This window comes from Misgurnus anguillicaudatus, chromosome 20 (assembly GCF_027580225.2).
Source record: "Misgurnus anguillicaudatus chromosome 20, ASM2758022v2, whole genome shotgun sequence".
Lineage (NCBI taxonomy): Eukaryota > Metazoa > Chordata > Actinopteri > Cypriniformes > Cobitidae > Misgurnus > Misgurnus anguillicaudatus.
This window is the reverse complement of record NC_073356.2, coordinates 25,455,405-25,483,376: the sequence shown is the minus strand read 5'-3', so window position 1 is coordinate 25,483,376 and position 27,972 is coordinate 25,455,405. Positions and strand designations below refer to the sequence as shown.

Here is a 27,972-nt window from a genome sequence, read left to right as displayed (position 1 = left end):
TTTTTCAAAAAGTACTTAAAATATTCCAAGTGTACTAATCACTTATACGTACCTGTCTGTCGTATTATGGTGCATGCACAAACAAACTATTAGGTCTTATTTTTTGAGGACAGTCATGAAACAAATGAAAATATGCTTAATTGGTTTTGAGGTTGAATGCAAAATCCTAAAATGCTGTGTTAGAGCATTACGTTACGGGCATGGGTTCAAAACGGGAGAACACGCATACTGATGAAAAAAATGTGCTGTGTTGCTGTGGATAAAATGCATTAATGTAAATGTAATTATATTTGGCCCATATAATGGAAACCATTAATTTGTATTTATATTGTTTTTCAGCAAGGAGCGTTAGGCTAATACTTGACATTTTTATGTTTGTCACTGGATGTCTGATGAAATCCAACAGCTGTTGTTAAAGATAAATAACAAAACAAATGTTGCAATAGTAATTTTGGTTCATTTCTGCCATGTGGTACTGGCACTGGAATCCTCTGTGTTGTAACAAAAGTCAATATGTAATAAGCAAACAGATCGTTCACAACAGATTACTTAAATAGAGAACACCTGCAAAAAAGAACCAAAGAAGAAAACTTGAGCTTGATCTAACATTCAATGAGAAGATAAAGGTAAGAATCATGCTTTAGCTCTTTGTACAACACCATCAATAGAACATTATTGAATTTATAACAATTTCAGTCTAGACATAGTTGGTCATCTCTGATTTTCATTATACAGAAGAAAGATAAGGATTCTTGGTAACAGTTTCTGAGGAGGAGAGACAGAAATAATTATTTATACTATACCATATAATGTGTTGTATTCTTAATTCTAATCAGGATGGATATCATTGTGATTTCATTGCTCACAGTTTTGCCTTGCCTGTGTAATGCTGGCTCTACAGGTACAGTACATGAAAAAATACCAAGTTTTGTCTTATTTCGTTATTTTGTGGCTTAGAGCAGTCTGAAATAACCTGTTATAACTTTTATATCACATTAAACAGACAATCTTGCTCTTGGAGCCAACGCTGTTCAGTCCTCCACTTACAATGAATTAGCAGATGCTAATCATGCTGTAGATGGTAACAGAGAATCAAATTATGGGAGGGGCTCATGCACTCACACCGGAGTAGAAGATAATCCCTGGTGGAGAGTGGACCTCAAAGGTATCTACAGTATTAACAAAGTTATCATCACTAATCGTGGAGACTGTTGTGAAGAGAGGATAGCAGGTGCTCAGATCCGCATTGGCAACAGTCTGGATAACAATGGCAACAACAATAAGCTGTAAGTGCTGTTAGTCTTTCTTAACCAATTTGGATCTTTTATAAACTGAATAAATAAAAATATACAGCTTTTCCTTTGAATGTGAACATGTTTTAATCGGACGTATATGTCTTAATGTTTGTGTATTCACAGCGCTGCAACAATTGGGTCCATCCCACTTGGAGGCACACAAACATTTACATTTGACAATATTCAGGGGCAATATGTCAACATCTTTCTACCTGGAACACAAAAAGTCCTCACTCTGTGTGAAGTTGAAGTCTATTCAGGTAAAAGAACTGACAGAAGAAATATATCAATGTGTGAATGACTGTTATTTTATTAACTGGAAGGTAAAATGAATGTCCAGTTGTGCTCCGTGCAAGTTTTTCATTGCTTTGAATATACACTTTTTAATAAAATCCCTGGCAAAAAAATGGCCATTATAATTTACTTTGTCAATGAAAGAAGTGTTTTGTTATTTTTTTTATATTCTGAACAGATAACACTATAGAAGAATTAGGAGATGCTAATCATGCTGTAGGTGGTAACGGAGAATCAAAATACCAGATGGACTCATGCACTCAAGCCAGATTAGAAGATCATCACTGGTGGAGATTGTTTTGTTACAGAAATTCAAACAAACAATAAAATGATTCACTGGATCATTTTCACATGTGTTGTCTTTGGCTGCGTCCGAAACCGCATACTGTATAGTAGGTACTGAATTAGATGAAGTACCTACTTACTTGGCGTTAAAACAGTAGGTACTGTATAGTATGAATCCTGGTAGTATGAGATTCGGATGTACTACATCCGCCATGTTGCTACATCACGTGATATACGTCGTCATCACGTCATGTCATTTCAGCGCGAAAACAACAGGAAAACAACCGCACGCCTCGTCTTCTTCGTTGGATAACTCCTCTCCCGGGGCATCATGGGATAGTGAAGCGTCCATCGTATGCACACTGCAAAATCTAGCCGGAAGTAGTAGGTCATCCGGGTACTTTTCGCATACTGTTTTTCGAATACTATGTATTCGGACATACTACTCGCCTCGCCTACTGCTTTTCGCGTACTATATAGTAAGTAGGAGGCTGTTTCGGACGCAGCATCAATTTCCATGTGGAACTCTTCTTCACCCTCTGTGCCTTGCACTTCTTTAACATGAAACTATCCACAGTGACATCTAGTGGTCAAAATCACTTACTATCATTACATCCCCCTTTCTTTAGAAGTGAATATGAAACAAGTAAACTTAACATACTTAACCACGAATCAATTTAGCATTTTTTTTAAACATAGAAAATTGCATTCAGTGAAACCTTTCAAACGTAATATTTAAATTCACTGTTAATACAGAGCAACAATTAAATTATTAACAATGACCACGTTTACATGCACACCATTAATGCGATTATTTCCAATTATGCGAGTAAGGTCTTAATCGCAGTAAGATGTTTACATGACTGGAGCTAACCTCTTCACTCCGGTTTACATGCAGTTTTTATTTTCGGATTATTCACACATAGCCCAATGCAGAGCACAAATGATGAACTCACATATATGGTCCACTGATTTAATTTACTTACGTTAAATGACAAACACGTTGTTATAGATTCATTATCCGGTGCCGTGATTAAGATATAAATATGACAGTGCCTGTAAAGTGCGTTCACATGATATAAAAATTTAGTTTTAAAAATCGTTTTATATTAAAGATAATAGCAGAGCTCACACAACAACTATAACGATAGCGATTTTGGCACATGATGAACGATAAACCATTGACAGCCAATCAAATCTATTTGAACTTGAAGTGCACGCGCACTTAAAATGCAGTAGAAAGCTCATTCATTGCTGAGGTTATAACATAAAATTACCTCAGGTATCCAGAGCTGATGCAGTTGTTGCTGTGAAATTTTTCTACCACACTGACTATGCCAAAAGGTAAGACATTAACGTACTACATTCATTGTTTAGTTACGCGAAACGCAGCGAGTTGAGGACATCTGCTGGTTTCCCGCTGTGTAAATGCAACAACAGCATACATTCAGTGACATGTAAACAATTGCAAAAAAGTTTTTATTACAAGAAATATCCAATAGGTAATAGGGATGCACCGAATCCAGATTTTTTATGAAACAAGTAAACTTAACATACTTAACCACGAATCAATTTAGCATTTTTTTTAAACATAGAAAATTGCATTCAGTGAAACCTTTCAAACGTAATATTTAAATTCACTGTTAATACAGAGCAACAATTAAGAAATATCCAATAGGTAATAGGGATGCACCGAATCCAGATTTTTTAGGTTCGGCCGAATCCCGAATCCACCGTTTAAGATTCGGCCGAATCCGAAACCGAATACCGAATCCTACTCGCATCCTTATTCCATTAACACAGTAAAGCACATTAATGAAGTAAACAACGTCCACAGCAGTGTTTTTTCATTTTATTTAATTTTAACTGTACATTATGCCAGGATGACAAGTTGGAAAACTATTTTGACAATTACCATAAGCCTATGCATAATGAAAGCGATGCGTTGCGACACGCTCGTTTTTCCAATAAGCAAGCAGCTCCGCGCTGAAAACTATACTTTGAGTTAGAAGCTCCGCTCGTCAATGTCACAGTCTTCACACGGCCGTCCAATTACAGTGGAGGAGGGGCGGGACATTACCAAAGCAACCAACCGGCTCTCAGCTGAAGCATCACTGCGACCAAGCGCTCGGCTGAAAAACAGCTGGCATTTGGCGTCCTCAAGGCGTTTTTTCAGCCGTGTTTAAAAGTTTTGGTGTGTCCAGACCCTTAGGCTTACCGAAAGAAAAAGCTCATCTCCACGTCAGCACCCGATGTGTGTAATCAACGGCCGCGTGACGTCGACCAGCGTAGCGCAAGCCTAGGGTTCGGTTCGGTGGGGAAAAAATCAAGGATTCGGCCGAACCCGAACCCCGTCAAAAAGCCCAGTATTCGGCCGAATCCGAAACCGAATCCTGGATTCGGTGCATCCCTAATAGGTAATGCCGTGCTGGTTGAGCAAATTAGCATGAAGTTATCATTATGATGTGGTCACTAATATATTTATCGTTATAATTATTGTTATAATGTCCCTTAATGGTTTAATACACTGATGTCGTGTTGTGATGGCCATTGATGCAGCCACACATTAGAGCGGTAACTACATGACATGACTAATGCAATATTTGTTAATGCAATATTTGTTACAGATCACTTCATATTATAGGACCATAAATGAAAATGACAGACACAGTTGTTTTGTTTAAGTTTATTTTTCATTTGCATTCTTTCTTACCACCAACTAGTTTGGGTGCACACTTTCTAGTTAGTGGTTTATTTCCTTTTTGCTAATATTTATTTCTTTGAGTTCAAGTTACCTGTATGAGGAGTGGAGACGTGTTGCTGCTTAGTGCTGTGTGGAACATAGATATGTATATAAAGGCTAGATGGCTCAAGGCGGAGTCCCTAACGCCATCTAGCCTTTATATACATATCTATGGTGTGGAATGCCTGTGGAAGTCCGTGTCTATAGAGGACCGGCTGGCAACAACGACCATCTTTTAAGTTCCTGGAGTATTCCATGTTGGAAATTAGCTGGGGGGAATGTAGGATGGTTTGTTGATTTTGTTTTTGCTAATATTTACAAGTGATGCAGTCACCAGAAGGAAGAGTTACCGTATACCTGAGCACTTACAGATTGCTCTGAGGAAAGAGATTGATCTAATGCTGACCTTGGGAATCATTGAGCCATCAAAAAGTGAGTGGTGCCATCCGGTGGTTCTAGTTCCAAAAAAAGATGGAACTTTAAGATTCTGTATTGATTTCCGTTACCTTAACTCTGTCTCCAAGTTTGACTCCTATCCAACCCCACGTATAAGTGACCTGATTGACCGTGTAGGACAAAGTAAATATCTGACGACCATTGATCTTGCTAAGGGATATTGGCAAATCCCTCTTACTCCCCAGTCTAAAGAGCTGACAGCCTTCAGAACCCCCTGGGGGTTATTCCATTTTAAATGTTTGCCTTTTGGCTTGCATGGGGCTCCTGCCACCTTTCAAAGATTAATGGACTGCATATTGCATGGCCTATCCTTTACAGCTGCATATTTGGATGACATTGTTATCTACAGTGACATTTGGGAGCACCACTTGGAACATCTACAAGAAGTGTTGCAGCGGCTCCAACGAGCTGGCCTTACCATCAATCCTCTGAAATGTGCAGTGGCCCGAACAGAAGTTGACTATCTGGGCTACAGTATTGGAAAAGGGGTAGTTAGACCTCAAGTAAAAAAGATCCAAGCTGTTACGTACGCTGTGTTGTGCAAGTGTTTTGTTGCTGCATATGTGTGCGTGTCTGTATGCTGTGTTTCAGGTTCCGGTTCTGATTTGACGATCCATCTGTCAGTCTGCGGGCGTAAGGGTCTGACGTCACGGATCGCGCCACCAATCGCTGCTCACGGAGCTGTTTATGAATGGCTCAAACTTCAATGGCGGCAGCTCAAAGACAAACTCTGGGTTGGGGAGAGACGTTGCGTTTGTCGTGCTCGCTTGTAAGGGGTTTCTGTGTTTAATTCATGCTTGATTTAAAACGTGAATGTTACGATTGATGTACCTGTAAAAAACACACGTCCCGCTCTAAATGCGGCGAGTGTTTGTTTGGGTCTCCTGTGTTTAATTCATGCTTGATTCGAAACGCGGAACACCGGCCGCGGTACCGGTGAAACGTACACTTAATCATGTCCTTCTGTGGAGATATGTAGCCTGGTTGGAGAGGTCGTGAGTCAGGTAAGCAGGTCGCGACCTACATTTGCACGTAGTCGTTTTTATCATGTATTAGACACACTAGCATAAACGAGTGGAGCTAATTATGTATGTTTTGTTTTGTTAGATAGTATGGTTTAGTTATAGCGTCTTGCACGCTGAAGATGTTTCTTTCTACATTTTCTTTTGTTAGTTAGTTTAGCTTTCTACTCCTTAGTTAGTTTTCCTTATGATTATATTTGGTTCTTTGATTTAAGCTCCACTCTCTCGCTCCTTCCTCTACTCCAGTTTGTCAATGTTTGTTTGTTCTTGCTGATTGTATATATTGTAAATATTTATTCCTTTATACTATATTGATACTACTTTTCATATTCAACTTATATTCTAATTAAACACTTTGCAATGAGATTGCTGGTTTGGTTGTCTGCCTTTTTGTCTTGTGGTTTTCCTGTTGCCACCATGATACACACACAGCTATTTTGTTACGTCTAATAATAATATTCCTAGACAAATTACATCTAACTAACGAGGGACGTAACATATTTGGGGGCTCGTCCGGGATATATATAATTTATATGATTTATGATTCATATTTAATTTATATATTGTTTATAATATCTCGGAGGGTAGTGGTGTGTGTGTGTTTTTGTATGGCGTGGGAAAATGCAATGACAAGGGCATTGTTTTGTATATTGAGAAGTGAGTATAGTGATAATTGGATTCAATGAGTACTTTTGACTTGCAATCATTTATTGCCAATCCAACTTTGCAAACGTTTAAGCGGTGTAGAAAAGACGAGTTGTTGCAGATAGCTGAACACTATCGCATTCCTGTGGTGAGGCAGTCTCTAAAGCGCATTATTAAGAGTACAATTTGGAAACATTTGGTCGAACTAAAAGTGTTTATATCTCCAGATTCGAAAAGTGAGCAAGCTGAGATGTCAGCTGTGGATAAAAGTATGCCTGGCGTGGGGAACTCAGTGGAGGCAACAGGTGAGAATGCTGAGGTGGAGGCGGAGGCCGAGCCCAAGGCTGTCTTACCGCCCTTCTACCCACTGTCTCCGTCTTCTGTGGAGTCTGGGGGTGATGCACGGCTTAAGGTTCGCATAGCCCGACTCCAGATGGAAGCACAGGAGCGAGCTGATACACGCCAAGCTGAAATGACCCTACGCTTAGAGATCCGTAAATTGGAAATTGAGGCAGAGAAACAGATTAAACTGCGACAGCTCGAGTTAGAGTCAGCGAAGGTTGTCTCTGATCGAACCGCGCAGCTTAACCCTGTTAGCCCTGTTGGTGCTTCAGTGAATTCGGTAAACTCTATGAGTGATATTTCGACCGCAACATTTGATATTTGTAAGCAAATTGCTTTAGTGCCTCACTTTAGAGAATCCGAAGTGGATACGTATTTCGCTGCTTTTGAGCGTGTGGCTGCAGCACTTCATTGGCCAAAAGAGGTTTGGTGTCTTCTGCTACAGTGTCGATTAGTTGGAAAAGCACAGGAAGTTTGCTCTGCGCTATCATTAGAAGAGAGCTTACAATATGATGTGGTGAAGAATGCTGTTCTTCGCGCGTATGAATTGGTACCTGAAGCGTATCGGCAACGTTTCAGGAACCATAAGAAGGCCGCTCAGCAAACGTTTGTGGAATTCGCCCGAGAGAAGGGAGTTCTTTTTGATAAATGGTTGTCAACTAACAATGTGCAAGATTTAAGTTCGTTGCGAGAGCTAATGCTTTTAGAAGATTTTAAGAATTGTCTATCAGAACGAGTAGTTACATACCTGAATGAACAAAAAGTTACAACGTTGTCACAAGCTGCTATTCTTGCAGATGAGTATGTGTTAACGCATAAGAGTGTGTTTGTTTCAGGCCGACCAGAGAAAGCACTGAATTCGTCGTCAGCTCAAAACTCGAACGTCCGTACTAAAAGTAGTTCACCGCAGAGTAAAGAGACACGAGAATGTTTCTATTGTCACAAGGTGGGTCACATTATTTCAGATTGCCTGATGCTTAAGCGCAAGAATCAGCAAGGGCAGGTAAAACCTGTTAGTTTTGTGAAGGCTGTGTCTGAAACTGTTCTAGAGAAGGATGAGATTGATGCAGGGTTTAAGCCATTCTTAATGAAGGGTTTAATCTCTTTAAACGGTAAACCTGAGGAGCAGAAAGAGGTACAAATTCTGAGGGATACAGGCGCTATCCAGTCGTTTGTAATAGCTGATGTACTTCCGTTGTCAGAACAGACATCTTGTGGGTCAAGTGTATTAGTTCAAGGGATTGAAATGGGTGTAATAAAGGTCCCGTTGCATCAGATACATTTACAGAGTGACCTAGTTTCAGGATTTGTAAAAGTTGGGATACGTTCTTCCTTTCCTGTTAAAGGCGTTGCATTCATCCTTGGAAATGACTTGGCAGGAGGTAAAGTGTCACCTGTGCCAGAAGTTATTGATAAACCTGACTGTTTCGTCCATGCTGATGACATCTCTGAGCATTTTCCAGAGGTATTTGCTGCTAATGTAGTTACACGTGCTCAAAAACACAGAATCGGAAATGACATCGTTCCATCTGACTCTTTTATGTCACCTGTGTTTACTGAAGAAAGTTCAGGGTTAGCGGAAAAGGATGTTGAAGATGTTCGGCACGATAAATATTCTGTTAATGCTGTTCCTGAGACAGAATTGTTAGCTGAACCCATTTCACATGAACGAATTAAGATCGCACAACGAGAAGACGTGTCACTAACTAAGTGTTTTTCTGCTGCTGAAAGTACAAAATCTGATTCAACCCGTTTAGTAGAATACGTGATTGAAAATGGTCTGTTGTTAAGGAAATGGCGTCCGAATGCAGATGTGGAGCAGGAATGGGAGGTTGTCTGTCAGATTGTTTTGCCTACTGTTTACCGTAAACAAGTCTTGAGTTTGGCACATGACCATGAGTTAGCAGGTCATTTGGGTGTGACAAAAACTTACAACCGCATTCTTAAGCATTTCTTCTGGCCTGGTTTGAAGAGGGATGTGTCTCAGTATTGCCGCAGTTGTCATGAATGTCAGATGATGGGTAAGCCCAATCAAAAGATTCCACCAGCTCCATTAGTTCCGATTCCAGTTATTTGCGAACCGTTCGAACACATAATTTTGGATTGTGTTGGTCCCTTGCCGAAATCAAAGGCAGGTAATCAGTTTTTGTTAACGATTATGTGTTCTGCGACACGATTTCCGGAAGCTGTCCCATTAAGAAAAATAACTGCTCCTGTTGTTATTAAAGCTTTGCTCAAGTTTTTTACTACATTTGGGTTGCCAAAAATTGTGCAAACAGATCAGGGGACTAACTTTCTTTCTAATGTTTTTAGACAAGTGTTGAGAACTTTGGGCATCACACATCGAATTTCGAGTGCATATCATCCTGAAAGTCAGGGTGCTATTGAACGTTTTCGTCAGACGTTAAAGTCGATGTTGAAAAAGTATTGTCTAAGCTCTGGGAAAGACTGGGATGAGGGAGTACCATTTGTGCTGTTTGCAGTTCGGGAAGCAACTCAAGAATCTCTGGGGTTTAGTCCTGCAGACTTGGTTTTCGGTCACACTGTACGAGGGCCCCTGAAAGTAGTGAAGGACGGGTTGTTAAATGACACAAAGACAACTGAACAAAACGTGTTGGATTATGTCAGCCGTTTCCGAGAACGTTTGCATAATGCGTGTTCATTTGCACAAAAATCATTGTCAATAGCTCAGGAGGGTATGAAGAAACGGTACGATAGGAAAGCTGTCGTGCGCAAGCTACAACCTGGTGATGAAGTTTTAGTACTGCTACCAGTACCTGGGTCAGTTTTGACTGCTTGTTTTTCTGGTCCATATAAGATATCTAAGAGATTGACCGAGACTGATTTTGTGATCCACACCCCTGATCGCAAGCGAAAGTTTCGAACATGCCATGTTAACATGTTGAAGTCTTATTGCTCTCGAAAGGTATCTGAGAAAGTTTCAGAGGAGCATGAGAAGCCTGCCGTTTCTACTGAGGTTTTAGCCGTTGCTGTCCTTGCTGAGCCTGACTCCACTGCAGTGGAGATGTTGCTGCCACCTCCTGGTGAGTGTTATACCGATGATGGTGTTACACTTGGTAATGATGTGTCAATGGGTGGTAGACTTTCAAATTCTGAAGTTTTAAAGAACTTGCCAGAAAACCTTGAAAATTTACTTGAGTCACAAAAACAGGATATTATGACATTAATCCAGGAATTTCCTATGTTGTTTGGTGATGTGCCGACTCAAACTCATGTGTTACAGCATGATATCCAGGTGACGTGTAGTTCTTCCATTAAACAACATGCATATAGAGTGAATAATATCAAGCGTTCTGTGATGATGACTGAGGTGGATTATCTGTTGAAAAATAACTTGGCTGAACCTAGCTATAGTCCATGGAGTTCACCTTGCCTTCTTGTTCCGAAACCCGACGGTACATTTCGTTTTTGCACAGATTACAGAAAAGTAAATTCTGTGACTGTACCAGATAGCTATCCTCTTCCTAGAATGGAAGACTGCATCGATAACTTGGGTTCTGCTAAATTTGTAACGAAATTAGATTTGCTGAAAGGGTATTGGCAAGTGCCATTGACCGCTCGAGCGGCGGAAATTTCAGCTTTTGTTACACCGGATAACTTCCTACAGTACCGGGTCATGGCCTTTGGTCTACGAAATGCACCCGCCACTTTTCAGCGTTTGGTAAACATTGTACTGTCAGGAGTTAAAAATTGTAATGCATATCTAGATGATTTGGTGATCTATTCGTCTGATTGGGTTGAACATTTGACTGTCCTTCGGACTGTTTTTGAAAGGTTAGCTGATGCATCCTTAACCATTAATCTATCTAAGTGTGAGTTTGGTAAAGCAACAATAACGTACTTGGGCAAAGAAGTAGGGCAAGGACAAGTCCGTCCTGTTAGTGCCAAAGTAGATGCTATTGCTAATTTTCCAGTTCCAACGACACGGCGAGAGCTACGTCGGTTTTTAGGGATGGCTGGGTACTACAGAAGTTTTTGTCGGAACTTCTCTACTGTCGTGCATCCTTTGACTGATTTGTTAAGTCCAGCCAATGCTTTTCTTTGGACTGACGCTTGTCAGCATGCTTTTGAAGGAGCAAAGTCGCTGCTAACCAGTGCCCCTGTTCTTGCTGCCCCAGATTTTACACGCTCTTTTAAACTAGAAGTCGACGCCAGTGCTTTAGGCATGGGAGCCGTGCTTCTTCAGGATGATGATTTTGGTTTAGAGCATCCAGTTTGCTACTTCTCTAGAAAATTCAATCGACATCAACGAAATTACTCTACCATCGAGAAGGAAGCTTTAGGTTTGATTTTGGCTCTACAATTTTTTGAGGTTTATGTGGGGTCATCGGTTCTGCCCATCACTGTGTATACTGACCACAATCCCTTGGTGTTTTTGTCCAGAATGTACAATCACAACCAACGCCTTATGCGTTGGTCGTTGGTTGTGCAAAGCTATAACTTAATCATAAAGCATAAAAAAGGTTCAGAAAATGTAATTGCTGATACGTTGTCTAGAGCTTGAAAATCTGCTTTATGTTTAGTTTTAAGGGGGGAGTGTTACGTACGCTGTGTTATGCAAGTGTTTTGTTGCTGCATATGTGTGCGTGTCTGTATGCTGTGTTTCAGGTGTGGATTCTGATTTGACGATCCATCTGTCAATCTGCGGGCGTAAGGGTCTGACGTCACGGATCGCGCCACCAATCGCTGCTCACGGAGCTGTTTATGAATGGCTCAAACTTCAATGGCGGCAGCTCAAAGACAAACTCTGGGTTGGGGAGAGACGTTGCGTTTGTCGTGCTCGCTTGTTTGGGGTTTCTGTGTTTAATTCATGCTTGATTTAAAACGTGAATGTTACGATTGATGTACCTGTAAAAATCTCACGTCCCGCTCTAAATGCGGCGAGTGTTTGTTTGGGGCTCCTGTGTTTAATTCATGCTTGATTCGAAACGCGGAACACCGGCCGCGGTACCGGTGAAACGTACACTTAATCATGTCCTTCTGTGGAGATATGTAGCCTGGTTGGAGAGGTCGTGAGTCAGGTAAGCAGGTCGCGACCTACATTTGCACGTAGTCGTTTTTATCATGTATTAGACACACTAGCATAAACGAGTGGAGCTAATTATGTATGTTTTGTTTTGTTAGATAGTATGGTTTAGTTATAGCGTCTTGCACGCTGAAGATGTTTCTTTCTACATTTTCTTTTGTTAGTTAGTTTAGCTTTCTACTCCTTAGTTAGTTTTCCTTATGATTATATTTGGTTCTTTGATTTAAGCTCCACTCTCTCGCTCCTTCCTCTCCTCCAGTTTGTCAATGTTTGTTTGTTCTTGCTGATTGTATATATTGTAAATATTTATTCCTTTATACTATATTGATACTACTTTTCATATTCAACTTATATTCTAATTAAACACTTTGCAATGAGATTGCTGGTTTGGTTGTCTGCCTTTTTGTCTTGTGGTTTTCCTGTTGCCACCATGATACACACACAGCTATTTTGTAACGTCTAATAATAATATTCCTAGACAAATTACATCTAACTAACGAGGGACGTAACACAAGCCATTCAACAGTGTCCCCTTCCTCAGACACGTAAGGAGTTGAGATCATTTCTTGGAATAGCAGGTTTCTATAACAGATTTATTCCCAATTTCTCTGGCAGAGCAGCAGCCTTAACTGATATGGTGGGTTCTCGATGCCCCAATCGCTTACAGTGGACTGAAAGTGCAAAGGAAGCTTTCCAAGACATCCAGAATGCCCTGGGTAAGGACCCAATTTTGCACAACCCTGACTTTAATCAACAATTTGTTGTGCAAACAGATGCCTCAGATCGGGGTATTGGAGCAGCGTTACTGCAAGGCCCACCAGGTGAACAACGGCTTGTGGCTTGTATTAGCCGGAAACTGTTTCCTAGAGAGGTCCGTTATTCCACAATCGAGAAGGAGTGTTTGGCCGTGAAGTGGGCTTTAGACTCTCTAAAATATTATCTGTTGGGGAGGGAGTTTATTGTGGAAACTGACCACAAGGCTCTACAATGGCTGGAGAAGATGAAGGATACCAATAGCAGAATTACCCGATGGTATTTGGCCATGCAGCCCTTTCGATTTGTGGTCCAGTATGTTCCAGGGAAGGCCAATGTTACGGCTGACTACCTCTCTCGCTGTGTTGGCGAGGTTCCTGAAGGAGGGGGGAGTGTGATGGCCATTGATGCAGCCACACATTAGAGCGGTAACTACATGACATTACATTCACATTTCTGTTTACATAATTTGTTTCTTTAGTATTTAATGCAATATTTGTTACAGATCACTTCATATTATAGGACCATAAATGAAAATGACAGACACAGTTGTTTTGTTTAAGTTTATTTTTCATTTGCATTCTTTCTTACCACCAACTAGTTTGGGTGCACACTTTCTAGTTAGTGGTTTATTTCCTTTTTGCTAATATTTATTTCTTTGAGTTCAAGTTACCTGTATGAGGAGTGGAGACGTGTTGCTGCTTAGTGCTGTGTGGAACATAGATATGTATATAAAGGCTAGATGGCTCAAGGCGGAGTCCCTAACGCCATCTAGCCTTTATATACATATCTATGGTGTGGAATGCCTGTGGAAGTCCGTGTCTATAGAGGACCGGCTGGCAACAACGACCATCTTTTAAGTTCCTGGAGTATTCCATGTTGGAAATTAGCTGGGGGGAATGTAGGATGGTTTGTTGATTTTGTCTGATATAATTTGCATATTGGCTAATGGTCTATTTTGATAATATATTTTGAATTGTGTTATTTAACCTATTTGCTTTGGTTTACATTTTTTGTAAAATGGATTTATTTAAATCTATTTAAATTGTGTTTTGTGTTATCCCCTGTGTGTGTGTAATGGACTAGTCCGGTGTGTATATAGGTTCCCTTATGTGTCATTTGAGTGGGGTTTTTTTTGTTCAGGTTAGAACTCTTGTGTTAAGTTTGTTTGTTAGTTTATGTTAGCACCGATTTGAATTTCTTTATTAAAATTTAATTTGCTATTTTTTATGGGTTTGACCTTAAAATAAACCTTCTTTGTTTGGAAAACCTGTGTTCTTTTTGCCTCTGGCTGCTTGGTCCCTTACACGTGTTATTTGAGCTATTTCTGAATGAAGACAGACTGCTGACAATGGTGACTTATTAATGCATTAAAACTGTTAAGTGTTGGGGTCCATTAAAGTCCATTAAAATTAGAAAAATCCTGGATTGTTTTCCTCAAAAAACATAATTTCTTCTCGACTAAACAAAGAAAGACATCAATATTTTGGATGACATGATGGTGAGTAAATTATCTGGATTTTTTTTGAAGAAAATGGACTAATCCTTTAACTGGACGAATTCTACCACACTCTGTAATGCCGAGTTCTGACGATTTTAGCCTTGATTTTAGCCACTGACAAATGCTCGAAATCAAATGCAAATCGGTGCTTGTGATTATCAAACAGGCGATCTGAGAAAATCATGAGATATCTGGCATGCTAGATATCCGGACCTGTCGGCGATTCAAAATCATGCCGTGTAAAATGTGTTCTGACTGAAAATAACATTGGCGATGGCCTTCAGCCAATGAGAAAGCAACATACAGGGGAGCTGGAAGTTCGGGGAGGAGATATGATCCCCGTCCCACGTGAGAACTTTGCACGTGTGACCTTGCATTGTTTCCTTGTCACTTCTCACGTGCGTTTGGTTGTAAGACGTAGTTTGCGGACCAGGACAATGTTTTTGGCGATTCTTCCAATGGTAAAGTCATGCAGTGTGAAACCAGCTGTCGCCAATCCATCGTTCAGTGTGAAAACAGTACAGAACTTCAGCTCGAACTGAAGCAGGCTTCGCACACTTTACCAACCCAGAAGTCCTTTGCGAAAGAGCAATCAGACCAATCAGACAACGAAAGGGAGGAGTTCACACTGATGGGAAACTTCTTTTTCTATTTCCGGCCTGACGCTAGAGTCTGTCCCAAAATACGACTCCGGTGCACCCTCTTGGACTCGCGTCAAGGGTCCCTAAGGTCTGCACTACATGATGTCATCAAAGTATGGACTCCGAAGAGGTCAACAAGTCCATAGGGTGCAATTTGGGACAGGGCCATTGTCTGAGACCAGGCACTGTTGCGCTTTTTAACCACATGGGAGAGCCATAAGCCAATCTTACATGAAGGACTACATAGTGTTTCTTTTTAACATTTTGGGGCAATTTCACGGACAGGGATTAGACGTCCTAGCCTAAAATAAATGTAAGAGTAATGTTTATAGTAAGGCATTTTTGTTGAAACTAGTTGTATTTCCTAATTAAACTAAGGTCTTGTCCTGGCTTAAGCTAATCCCTGTCTGGGAAACCCCCCCTATACATTTCAATTTAATTGGGTATAATGGGCTCTAATATCTGCTATGATATAAAGGTGAAGGACAGTTTTAGTTAAGTTATTGGTTTTTTACTCAATATGCCTATGCAGTGTGCCAAAAAAGGCCTGTAATTTTCACTTTCATACTCTGTATTTGCAGGGCTTCAACTGTTTTCACTGCTCCTCTGCACACAGAGACATTTGAGTTTAAGCCTATTCTGGGACGATATGTCAACATTGTTCTACCTGGAACACAAAAAAGCCTCACTCTATGTGAGGTTGAAGTGTATTCAGGTAAAAAATTGACATATACATATACATGTCTTATTTTATTAACTAGTAACACGAATGTCCAATTTTGCTCCGTGCAAGTTTTTTTCATTGCTTTGAATATACACTCTTAACAAAAATGTTTTACTCTTTGTCATGGTGTTTGTTTTCACAAAGAACTCTTGGCATGCATATACCTGTCAAGAAAAAATGCCCTTTATAATTTACTTTATCAATGAAAGAAGTGTTTTGTTCATTTTTTTATGCTGAACAGATAACATTGCTTTTGGAGGCAAAGCTGTCCAGTCCTCCACTTACAATGAATTAGCAGATGCTGATCATGCTGTAGATGGTAACAGAGATTCAGATTACATGAAGCGATCAAGCAATCACACAGCAATAGAAAAAAATCACTGGAGGAGAGTGCACCTCAAAAGGATTTACAGTATTAACAAAGTTATCATCACTAATCGTGGAGACTGTTGTGGAGAGAGGATAATAGGTGCTCAGATCCGCATTGGCAACAGTCTGTATAACAATCGGAACAATAATAAGCTGTAAGGGATGTTAGTCTTTCTTAAACAACATCATAAATAATTAGCTTTCATAAACGGAATAAATAAATAAAACTATATAGCTTTTTCTTTTGAATGTGAACATGTTTAAATCGGACGTATATGTCTTAATGTTTGTGTATTCACAGCGCTGCAATAGTTGGGTCCATCCCACTTGGAGGCACACAAACATTTACATTTGATCAGATTCATATTCAAGGGCAATATGTCAACATCTTTCTACCAGGAACACAAAAAAGCCTCGCTCTGTGTGAAGTTGAGGTGTATGCAGGTAAGATAGGCCTATTATAAAAAGCAAAGTGGAGTTTGGATTGTGTACACCGTAAATTTACTTGTTTTTCTTATTTCGGTCAGCAGGTTAAGTGGCATGATGAAGTTACACCACAGTCCACCAAAAAAAAGAAGCTATAACATCTCAAAACAGTCACTGGCTGTTGTGTTCTTCAGTGTATTGCCACTAGAGGGCAGTAGAAGTTTGTCCTCATGTTTAAGAGTATACGGAAAAGAATAGACCCTTTTACAGCCCAACTAGTGAAAATAGCCTGCGCTCGCATTTAGGCAACAGAAGTGGTGTTCTTCCCTATTGGTTCTTACATGTTAGCATCTCAGTAAGTTTATTAAAACAGTTTCCAAGCATCAAAATGTCTGGTTGTTGCGTTTGGTTGCACTAATATAATATATGTATCTGGCCACTTTATATTTGGCCATCTGCTAACGTCTTCTATTCACTCCACTATAGTAAACGGATCTGGTAGCTGTGTTGAAAAAGCTGATAAGTCAACTTTTTAAAAGAACTCTCTCTCTCTGTGTTGCTTCACTGCTGATTCTTACCGTACTTCCATTGCCAAACTGCACGCGAATACGTTGCCACGTCATCACTGGGTACAAACCGTACAAACAGGGTCTATGAGAGTTTAGAAAATTACCCCAGTACTACATGTGCTGTACTGTTCAATGCTCAGTAGTTAATAAAGCTAATTCATTGTGGGAAAATGCTTTCTCCTGATTTATAACAACTTACAACACCGGCCCTGTCTACATTTTTTTTATAATTTTGCCAAATACATATTTTTGTATTCTATGGAGGTAACAAAATGATGTACAAAATAAATACATAAAATAAGCATGTTACACAGTTTGTCTCTGACATTAAAGACATTAAACTTGTTGTCGTATGCAAGTTAGGTGCCAACATATTGAATTTAGTGCAGATTTACATTTTAATTTTGCTAATAATAACGATTCTCTATCACCTGTAGACTTTATTTAGAAGACATTAACCCACTGGAGGCATTCAGATAGGCAATTTGTTTTTTTGTGTTCCACATTTTGAGTACAATACAAGCTAAAATTATGGTTTATTATACATTTATATTTAGGCCTACTTTTGAATTGATTATTATTATTATATTATTTACTTAATTAATATTTCATTTATTTTATAATTATATTATTTATTTATTAATTACTTAGAATTAAAAAATAAAATAAAAATAAAAGGCTGACAACTTTGTGATTAATAAGATTGTGTGAATGTAGGCTGTAAGTCTATTGGATGAAGGACCCCCAAGAGGTAATGCCCAGGGGCCCCTTACAGTGTTAATGTGGCTCTGCTTACGCCTGGCAATTTTTCCTGCTTCTAACACATCAACTACACTTGTCCTCAGAGTTTATGTCTTAAATGCAGGAAAAATGTTAAACAAAAATATAACTAAATAAATAGAAAACAATAAAAGTAATACATAAAACTGGGTTGAGATCTTCATAAATATGAGTTAAAAATATTAAAAGTGTTATTGTATAAATACACTCATATTTATTTTACATAATGTTTTAAAGGGATAGTTCACCCAAAAATTATGTTATTAGTTATTACAAAGGCGTTGTTTACATTTTACACTGCCTATAAAGGCTGTCCAAATGTGTTTAAAAGAGCTGCCGAAGTCATTGCCTAATGAGGTATCAGTGCAACAAGTCAGCTGCCTTAGCTTTTAGACATAGCCATAGCGAAAACATGTAAGGGCTCAGTCACACCAAAAGCGTTTATGGCAGTTGCAGGCGCCTTTTTTGAATGATATTCTATGGGCAGGGCGCGTTTGCGCGCTGTTTATGCGCGCCGAGCGCCTTGCGGTTTTCTGCCGCCTGCCGCGCACGCGTTTTTGAAGGAGCGCTGAGAGCGGAGGAGCGCCTGACGTCATTCGCGTCTTCCATTGTCCAATCGAATGAGGGGAGAGGCGGGCCTTACGTTGTGGCGAGGGAAGTTTACAGTTGCTTTGAAGAACTGGACTCCACTCGCTCACTCTCTCCTGCGTGTTTGTGCTCCTCTTATCCTCAAACAAGGTCAGAGCAAGCGCCCTCTTTTTAAAGTTTCTGCTAATATGACAGTTAACAGCAAAAGAGCGCTCACGCTTCAATATTTGATTGACAAGACAGCTGACTCGGTGGTTGCTTAGCAATATGAAAAGCCGCGCTGCACTGCTCTTTTTTAAAAAAGGCAGTGCGTCGCGCCTTGCGTTTGCAAGCGTTTAAAGCGCTTTTGGTGTGACTGAGCCCTTAGTCTGTATTTCGTTTTTTTTATGAGTACCCATGAAATTTGCGTTCTTCACACTACAGGCTGATCCTTGCGTACGTAACAAAACATAAATAGCTGATGGTTTCTAATGGCCCATGTAATGGAAATTATTCATTTGTATTTATATTGTTTCTTTGCGAGGAGTATTACTTAATACTTGATTTTTTGTATTTGTTACTGGATGTCTGATGAAATCCAAATGCGTTTTAAAGAATAAAAGAAATGTTGCACAAGTAAGTGTGGTTAAATTCTGACATACAGTACTGGAAATAAAGATAATAATCTAATGTGTTGTGACAAAAATGAATATAAATAATAAGCAAACAGTGCTTTTACAACGGATCCTTTTGACACTTGCTGTACCTGCAAATAAAGAACCAAGAAAACTTGAGCTTGATCTGAGGTTTAATGAGGAGATTAAGGAAAGAATCAAAAGTTGTTAGCAATAGTTTCTGGTTAGTATTTGAGACACAAATAATTTAATTTCACTATATATATATCTTAAGATAATGTGTTGTATTCTTATTTTAAATCAGGATGGATACATTGTTAGATGTCGCTGTAGATTATACATTACTGTAAAAATCCACAGTATTGTATTGTATGTGTAATTACAGTAATGTACTACAGTTTACTGCATAATGCATTCTGGGTACATTTGTTTGAGCGGAAAAATTTTACAGTATATTTTGGTCTTGATGTAACCTTGCTGTAGCCATTGCTGTAATGTGGCAGGCAATAATACAGGGTTACTGTAATCAGAGAAAGTGCACCAACATTAAATCACACAGAGGGAGGGAGAGCACAACTTCTGGCTGCAGCTTTCTGTTAGTTCGGTAAGTTTGGTATGAGTTTGGTTTCATGAAAACTTAATTTTTAGTATAAGAATTTTGTCAATAGTTTGTCACAATATTTTTTTAAACGTGCAATGAGAGAGAAAATGGTCGCCAACAAAGTTTCAATCTCCCTCAGAAAGTAACATTATAGATGTCTACCGCTGCTTAAACTCGCTTTACACATCGTAGTTAATGAATATAGGGATGTTTTAACTAAGTTATGAGGGTTTTGGTGAGTTTATATTTTGTTGAAAGTGTGGTGACAATAAAACTATTTTTAACAAAATGAACAAAGACAACCCGCCAGCGCGGTCTTGCGGTTCCAGCTGGTCATTTATCTCGATGTTTTATCTGTTCAGTTAGCGACAGAGAGAAGTATTAAGTTGTTTGGCAAGGCTGACTCGTGGATTAACGTTAGCTGTGCATGTAAAAAAGCAACATTTTCATATCAATCTGTAACGTAATTTGCGTCTTTTTCAAATGTGAAAAGTTGTATATAAGAATATCAACATACAGACAGGACTTGACACACCATAAACTTAATATCCAACACAGCATAGCCTACTGTACCGAACTCCTCCACAAAAGTGAAACCAAGAAACCTCATAACGTTGTTTAACTGGATGCTGAGACCAAATATCATTCAGACCTGGGCTCACCTTATCAGATGAATGAAAGGGATTGCAGCGCTTATTGTTGCTATTATGTCCTTCACAATGTTTCTATGGCTAACAGATTTTGTTACATTTGTCTTTTTACAGTCTTACCATTACTTGTAAGCTGGATTGGGTAAGATGGATCATCTGTAAAGGAACCAGGCATGTACAGGATACAGTTACAAGTCATGCATTTTTTCGACTGCAATATTAAATGCTTTCACGTCACATGTAAAAGTACACTGGAATGTGGCTAATTTGTAGTTTACCTGAGTGTCCTTGCACTTTTCAGGAGTTAGAGCAGATGTGGAGGCACAACGGGTGATACCAGACACACCCAAGAACATTATGTTCGGTAAGTTTGTTCTTTACCACTACAGTTTCTTTAATACACTCATACACAATTCCCACACACAACACTGTCACACGACCACACACACCCACACAGAATAAAAGATTGTATCTAAATCAGTAACAGTTGTGCTTTCTGTTCAGGACATTTGATCATGACAGGATCCAGGTGGATGCGGTCTATTGAGAAAAGAGTTTGTTCAGAGGTAAGTGAATCTTCTGAAGTTTAATGTAATGTGGAACAGTAGATTAAATATGGGAAAAAGCGCACATCCGGAAAAGGAGCAAGCAAAAAGACAAGGCACTTGGTGCAGAGAAAAGCTGTGGCCATTAACTCCCATGTGAACAGCTTCATGCAGTCCCTGATAGAGTTTGAATGGGTGACTCCAAACTAAAGGCCAGTGTGGTCTGTCGGCCAAAGTTTAATGCATTCATTTTTAGTGTTCAATGAAATTCAAATAGAATATTTAAAACTATGGGCCAGTGTTCTTTTTACCACAGTGAAATGTTGCCTTTATATATAAACTTTATTACAGGCTCTAGGCCCAACATCATGACATACAACATAACAGAGGGAATAAATACATACACACATAAAAACATACTTTGATTCATGAGAGTCTTAACAGGCACCCATACCAATGTTTCCACAAATATGATTGATATCTTAACTGAGCTGTACCTGGGGCTTGTGAGCATCACTATAATACAATTTTGAGACTCATCAAGTCTGGACATGAACTTAAACATTAGGTTCCTCAAGAGAGCCTGTAAAGTGCTTAGCCCTGAGTCACAGAAGAGCTTACTTGCACTGCTACTCCTGGGCTTGTTCAGAAGTATCCTCAGGCAGTCATTATATGCTACCTGAAGTTTGCGCATGGTCTCCTTTTTGTATCTGACCCACAATGGGGCTGCATAGATAGGGGTGCAATATGCACGAAACAAGCTCACTTTCACATCATCAGAACAGTGATGGAATTTCCGGACTAACATATTTGCTTGAACATACAACATTCGTCTGTGCCTATACATATCTGCAACATCTTCCTTCCTGTCAGTGATGATGTGCCCAAGATATTTCGTACAGTTAGATACACAGAGGGATTGCCCTGACAGGTAAAACATTGGAAAATGTATCTTCTGATCCTCCTTGGCCCTACATATCAATACAACACTCTTTTTTGCATTGTACTGTACATCAAACTCAACCCCATACTCAGAGCATATATTTAACAGCTGCTGGAACCCAACAGTGCTAGGGGACATAATAGCCAAATCATCTGCATACATCAGATGGTTTAACAGAGTGTTCCCTATCAGACAACCTGTCTTACACTTCCCTAACTGATTCGACAGGCTGTCCATGTATAGGTTAAACAAGGCTGGAGACAGAAGCCCCCCCTGCCTTACTCCATTGCCTACACTAAAGGATGAAGATAGGCTGTTTCCCCATTTAACTTGCATATGTTGTTTGGCATACCAGTAAACCAGGATACGTATGATGCATCCAGGCACACCCCTAAGCTTGAGTTTAGTAAAAAGCTTATGGTGATTTACCGTGTCAAATGCCTTGGAGGCATCAATAAACCCTAGAAATATTGTAGATCCCTGCCTTCTGTAGGATTCAACAGCTTCTTTCAAGGCATAGATACATAGATCTGTACTGTGCTTGGCCTTAAAACCAAATTGATTTTCTGTCGTGTAAATGAACTCACTCAGTCTATCTAGTAGCATCTTCTCTAACACCTTTGAAAGAATGCTGGCTAAGGCAATGGGTCTATAGTTGTCCAAACTCCCTATTTTACCTGCCTTATCCTCAATAACCGGCACTAATGTGACTGTCAACATGTTGTCTGGCAATATACCATGTGTCATCAGCCCTGTAAAGCAGATGGACAGTAGAGCTGCTACCCTGGGGCTGGCTAACTTAAGGTGCTCCACAGTGATGTTATCTTTGCCACTAGCTTTGTTATCAGCTAGTTGCTCTATAACATGATAAACCTCACTGGGAGTAAAATTAATTACTTCCTCCTTTAACTTGCCCACACAATAAGGCTCACTTTTAATACAATTAAACAGAGGTGCGTAGTGCTGCCTCCACTGCTCTGCTATATTGTCTCCACCAGATACCCCTTCAATGTGGCATGGCAGTACTGCTTTGGCCCTATTTGTAACTTTTACCTCTTTCCAGAAGTCAGTGACATTGTTACCAAGCAAGTTTTCAGCCATAGAATGAGCTCTTAAGGCTTGCTCATGCCTCCCAACAAAGCGCACTGCATATTTATATAGCATTTGTAAGTTTCTTATGCTCTAATTCTGGCCCCTGTCTGGGTCGACCGGCTATAACCCAGGCTCTATTAGCTGTCTTAGCGGCTTCCTGATGGGCAGCTACATACTTTGTCCAACCAGGCTTGGTTTTCTTAGCCTTTCTGGGGTGAGTGTGTAGAGGTCTACTGGCCTCATATATAGCACTCACTATACTATTGTATATTTCACATAGATCATTACAGTGAGTATCATCATTACAGTTAATATTTGTACATAAAATAGCATTCATGGGTAGCTGTACTTCCCTTAAGAGAACATCTGTTCTCTCACAATAAAACATGACATCCTCTTTAGATTGTTTAGCCCAATTCACTTTGACCCCATTGGCGCCATCTACTGTCGATCTGCTGCAACCAGGTAGGTTATCAACATTTATTGTCATAGAGACAGGTAAGTGATCAGTAGTAGTCAACCCATACATAATTTCCACTGTCTCCAGACTATCATGGGCATCAGCTGTACAGATTACATGATCCAGCCAAGATGTTGTGTGCCATGCTTCACTGATGTAAGTATAACTATCTACAGGCAGAAATTTCTTGCTGGAAAGAACCAGTTTACTGTCATGACAGAACTGCATCAAATGCTGACCAAAGAGAGATTTGTCATCAGAGATGTCTGCATTTAAATCACCCATCACAAATATATTTGCATATGTACATTCCTTAATATAAGAGTTTAAAAATGCCAATCTGTTCATATATTCATCTTCATTTTTATAGCAGTCATATGGGGTATAAACATTTAAAATAATAAAAACATTCATATCATGCATAACTTTAATTGCAATACACCAGTCCACCTCTAATCTGATAATACTGATAATTGGGTCATATTTCTTGCGCCAAAGAATGGCCACACCTCCAGGTATTCTACCACGTACCATTCTAGTGCTTAAATCCGTTGTGGACTCTCCTGCTCCATGGAAATCAATGTGTATAGAATTGAGTTTATCAAGGTCCTGTTTAGCTAAAAATGTCTCTTGCAAGCAGAGAATATCTGTGGTCTCCAGTAGCTGGTCAACAATAACACGACGTGCTCTGTCCCCAGCAGTCTGTCCTAGGCGCAAGCCTCGTGAGTTGTATGACACCACTCTGACCACCATCACTGTGGCTAGCACTAGGCATCATGTACCCCAGCCCCCATTAAAGGCACATTCATCACTGCCATTGGCCCACCTGTAGACTTGGGTTTGCGTGATTCATAAAATCGCCGCACAAAAGTGCCTTCAGGCCACAGCTCTGGATTATACATTTCACCCACTTCTTTGCCCTCTGCAGTTATTTTAAATGAACTGAACCGGCTTTGTACAGTTTCTATCTTTTGACAAGTTACTTCACGCCCAAGTTTATCTTTCATGTAACTAGACAAAGTCTCAGAGTCTAGATCAGGTGAGAATTTTGTTACAAATACACTCACCAGCTTAGATTTAATGACTTGGATGTTTCCAGCAGTACCAGCCCCAACAATGCCACCAGTTTTCTTCCCTTTGGGAGAATGCAGACGTGGTTTGGCCTTAACTGAAGCATTTTCGGGGACCTTTTTCCAATGGCTGTTGGTCCTCTGAACCATGTTCCAGGGTGGGGTAGCTGCCACGTCACTCCACGTGACATGAGGGTCTCCCTTTGCAGTGCTGTTTGGCCCATCCAGGCCCAAGGAGGAACTCTCCACCTTCTGCATCGAGTCTTTCTTACTGGCCCTCCATGCCAACTTGGGTCTTCTCACAGACCTGTGGAGTAGACGATCTCTTACTTGTTACAGGCTTGTTGGTTTGGAAAGTAGGCCCTCTCTCCAGATTTGGTCTAGGCTGCTCAATAGCACCCATGCGTTGATTTATGTCTGCGGTGATAATCCGCAGATCGTTACAGGTGTTTGTCTGCAAAGCCACAGCCTGTTTCATGATGGTAATATCTGCACCTAGTTGTTCAATCTTCCCAAGCAAACAGGAAACATCAAGGCTGTTAAAAGTCACAGGTGGTAGTTCATCAAGATGGTGAGAAACAAACCGAGGAACATTTTCACCAGCTTCATTAAGAAGCTTAAGGCAATTCCTTACATTCTTTGAGTCTTTTTGCGGCCCAGTATGGGCCACAAGCTTACGAGTAGTACCTGGGCACAGTTCAAATAGCAGTTTGGTGGAGTTTGTAATCCATTCTGATCCAAAATGATCCACAGCCATCAAAACAATCTCGTCCTGTTTCACAGTTTTGATTTTAATAGAAAGAAAGTTTAAAAACTCATCTTCCACAATCACTTTTCCTGTATCTGTGCGGTAGATTTCAGGTTTTGTTCGAACTCTACTTCTGCCTACAGCACCTGCACATGCAGCGGCGGCCATCTCGGTATAGTCGAAGATGGACTTTAAACTTAAAACTTCAAACTATGGGCCAGTGTTCTATTTGCCAAGTTAAATATGTTACAGTACACTGTAAAAAATTAGCTGTAATTATGCAGCTGGTTGCCAGTAACTTACTGTAGAAGATAACGACTAAAAATGTTTCATGTCCATTTAACTTTGAACAAACTGTTGCCAGTAACTAACATAAATGTAAAATCTACAGTAACTTACTGGCAGCTAGTTGCCAGCTATTGAGTTTTTGAGATTAAAATAATTGTAATTGGTAAGTGCTTTATTCTTTAAGTTGATAAGTTCTTTCTGAAAGTCTGAAAAAAACCACCCTAAACCTAATATACTAATAACCTAAAGTTAAAAGTCTCAGTTTTACGACAGTGTTTTGTCATATGTGCCTTTTTGTCTTTACCTTTTTGTCTTTACTTATGCTGTACTTATTAGTATGATGGAAGCAACGCATGCTGCGTTAATGCAGGCCCCTTGTATAAACACAGTCCTGCTATCACAGGAGAAATGAACATGCTTTACGAGTTAAAAACAAAATATCCCGGTCCTCACCCGACACTACCATAACGATTTACGATCCGGAGTGGAAGCATCTCACAGGAATGCAGCTTTAAGACCATGATCTGTGTAAGTACCAGTTTTACACAGACCATATCTTTGTATTGAACACTTTATTTGAAAAAAAAAACATAATTTATGTTTTTTAATCAGGCAAATCCAAACATAGGTCTAAGATTTTTAGAGGAAATTAATTTTAAATATCTTTTCTAGTCTTACTTTATTTAATAACACTTTATTCTCGCCATGAATATAGCCTTAGAAGCCGGTATGACGTTTAAAAGAAAAGAAAGAAAGAAAGAAAGAACACTTAATTATTTCACCTAAAAATTTGTGTTTAATGAAACTATTCAATGAGAGAATTTTACAATATTTCAATTTCATCCCCTGATCAAAATAATTGGTAGAATGGTCATGCAAACCAGAACAACATGGCAGATTATAATAATGATACGCATTCCTTGACAAAATGGCGCTGGTTAAAAGTGCAAAGAATTGTGGGCGAATATGCCTGCGTTTTTTTTTCGGCGCCTTAGCAAGATGATCCATGCGGTTTGCCATTCACTCACCGGAGTATCACGCGATGGGGTATCCATGTTTGTGATTTTCAAAACTCTGATTTTATTATGCATATTGGGGCCCCATCTTAAATAAATTATGATGGTAGCATGGAATGTGGTTTTAACAATGGCCAGGCACTTGTTTAAACATTGTTTTTATTGTTTTAGCGTAGGAGGACATGATTTAAGGCGCCCCGTAGATAACCCCGGTCGTAAACATTTCAATGCAATGTGGGTGGTCCGGTCAAAAGTTCACGACGTTGGTGGTCCGGTCAACAGTTCAACGCGTCGTGGGTGGTCCTGGTCAAAGGTCAGTCCTCTCACAGAGGTCAAAAGGTCAACGCCTCCGCCGGAGGTCAAAGGTCACCATCAATCATTTTGACAGAATGACCACCATATTTACTACTTGTGTTGCTACGGATAAAATGCATTAATGTAAATGTAATTATATTTGTCACATATAAAGGAAACCATTCATTTGTATTTATATAGTTTTCAGCAAGGAGCATTAAGGCTACTTAATACTTGACATTTTTTGTGTTTGTCACTGGATGTCTGATGAAATCCAACAGCTGTTTTTACAGATAAATAACAAAACAAATGTTGCAATAGTAATTTTGGTTAATTTCTGATGTGTGGTACTGGCACTGGAATCGTCTGTGTCGTAACAAAAGTCAATATGTAATAAGCAAACAGATCGTTCACAACAGATCATTCAACACCTGCAAAAAAGAACCAAAGAAGAAAATTTGAACTTGATTTAACATTCAAAGGTATGAATCATGCTTTCGCTATTTGTACAACAACATCAATACAACACTATTATTGAACTTATAACAATTTCAGTCTAGACATAGTTGGTAATCTCTGACTTTCATTATACAGCAAAAAGACACTAAAATTACTAAGATAAGGGTTCTTAGTAATTGTTCCTGATGAGGATTTGAGACACAAATTTATGTTACAAGCCCTGGAAAGAATTGGTTTTGGCAATTTTTGTGCAAATGTAAAAATGCTACTGGAATGGGAATAGCTCCATTCAACGTAATAATGGCACTTCTCCTAGATTTTCTTTAAACCGTGATGAGACAAGGTTGTCCCATGATTGGCTGTAATGATCAACACTGCAAAAACAGTTAAAGAAACCTTTGATGCAACATAAGCAGATCTAAATGCTGTAATCTATTTTTATTTATTTATTTAATTGCATTGATTGAAAGCATGTCATTTTTACAACTAGCATATAAACATATTTGTAACAACTTACAATAAGGTTGTATTAGTAAACATTGGTAAATCTGTTAACTAACATAAACAAACATTGAACAATATAGTTTTTCAACAGGTATTAATTGTTAGTTAATGTCAACAAAGTTATTCGTGTTGTTTAACCTGCTAAGACCTGGATGAATTATTTTTGATGTTTGCACCATAATACTTAATTCTCAGGGCACATAATGAT

At 39.4% G+C, this 27,972-nt stretch overlaps 2 protein-coding genes and 1 long non-coding RNA gene across 3 annotated transcripts in view; all 3 read left to right on the top strand.

Annotated features, from left to right (window-relative positions):
- The window catches only part of LOC129454650 (uncharacterized), a 155,618-nt gene that overhangs the window by 99,794 nt on the left and 27,852 nt on the right, over positions 1-27,972 (top strand). The window lies entirely within an intron of this gene.
- LOC129454660 (fucolectin) lies at positions 524-16,291 on the top strand. Its single transcript, XM_073858384.1, has 5 exons — positions 524-626; positions 837-901; positions 1,004-1,286; positions 1,419-1,555; positions 15,990-16,291. The coding sequence occupies exons 2-5, from the start codon at positions 838-840 to the stop codon at positions 16,274-16,276; spliced, it is 771 nt and encodes a 256-aa protein (XP_073714485.1). The 5' UTR covers positions 524-626; position 837; the 3' UTR covers positions 16,277-16,291.
- LOC141351482 (uncharacterized) lies at positions 19,904-21,656 on the top strand. The gene is made up of 3 exons (XR_012359742.1): positions 19,904-20,516; positions 20,647-20,709; positions 20,850-21,656. It is a non-coding gene; the product is annotated as an uncharacterized lncRNA (long non-coding RNA).

Excerpts from the sequence above, each read along its gene's own strand:
- LOC129454660 (XM_073858384.1), top strand. The coding sequence starts at position 838 with ATGGATATCATTGTGATTTCATTGCTCACAGTTTTGCCTTGCCTGTGT. Across the intron at positions 902-1,003 it reads GTGTAATGCTGGCTCTACAG|ACAATCTTGCTCTTGGAGCC; the intron begins GTACAGTACATG and ends CACATTAAACAG. Across the intron at positions 1,556-15,989 it reads TGAAGTTGAAGTCTATTCAG|ATAACATTGCTTTTGGAGGC; the intron begins GTAAAAGAACTG and ends TATGCTGAACAG.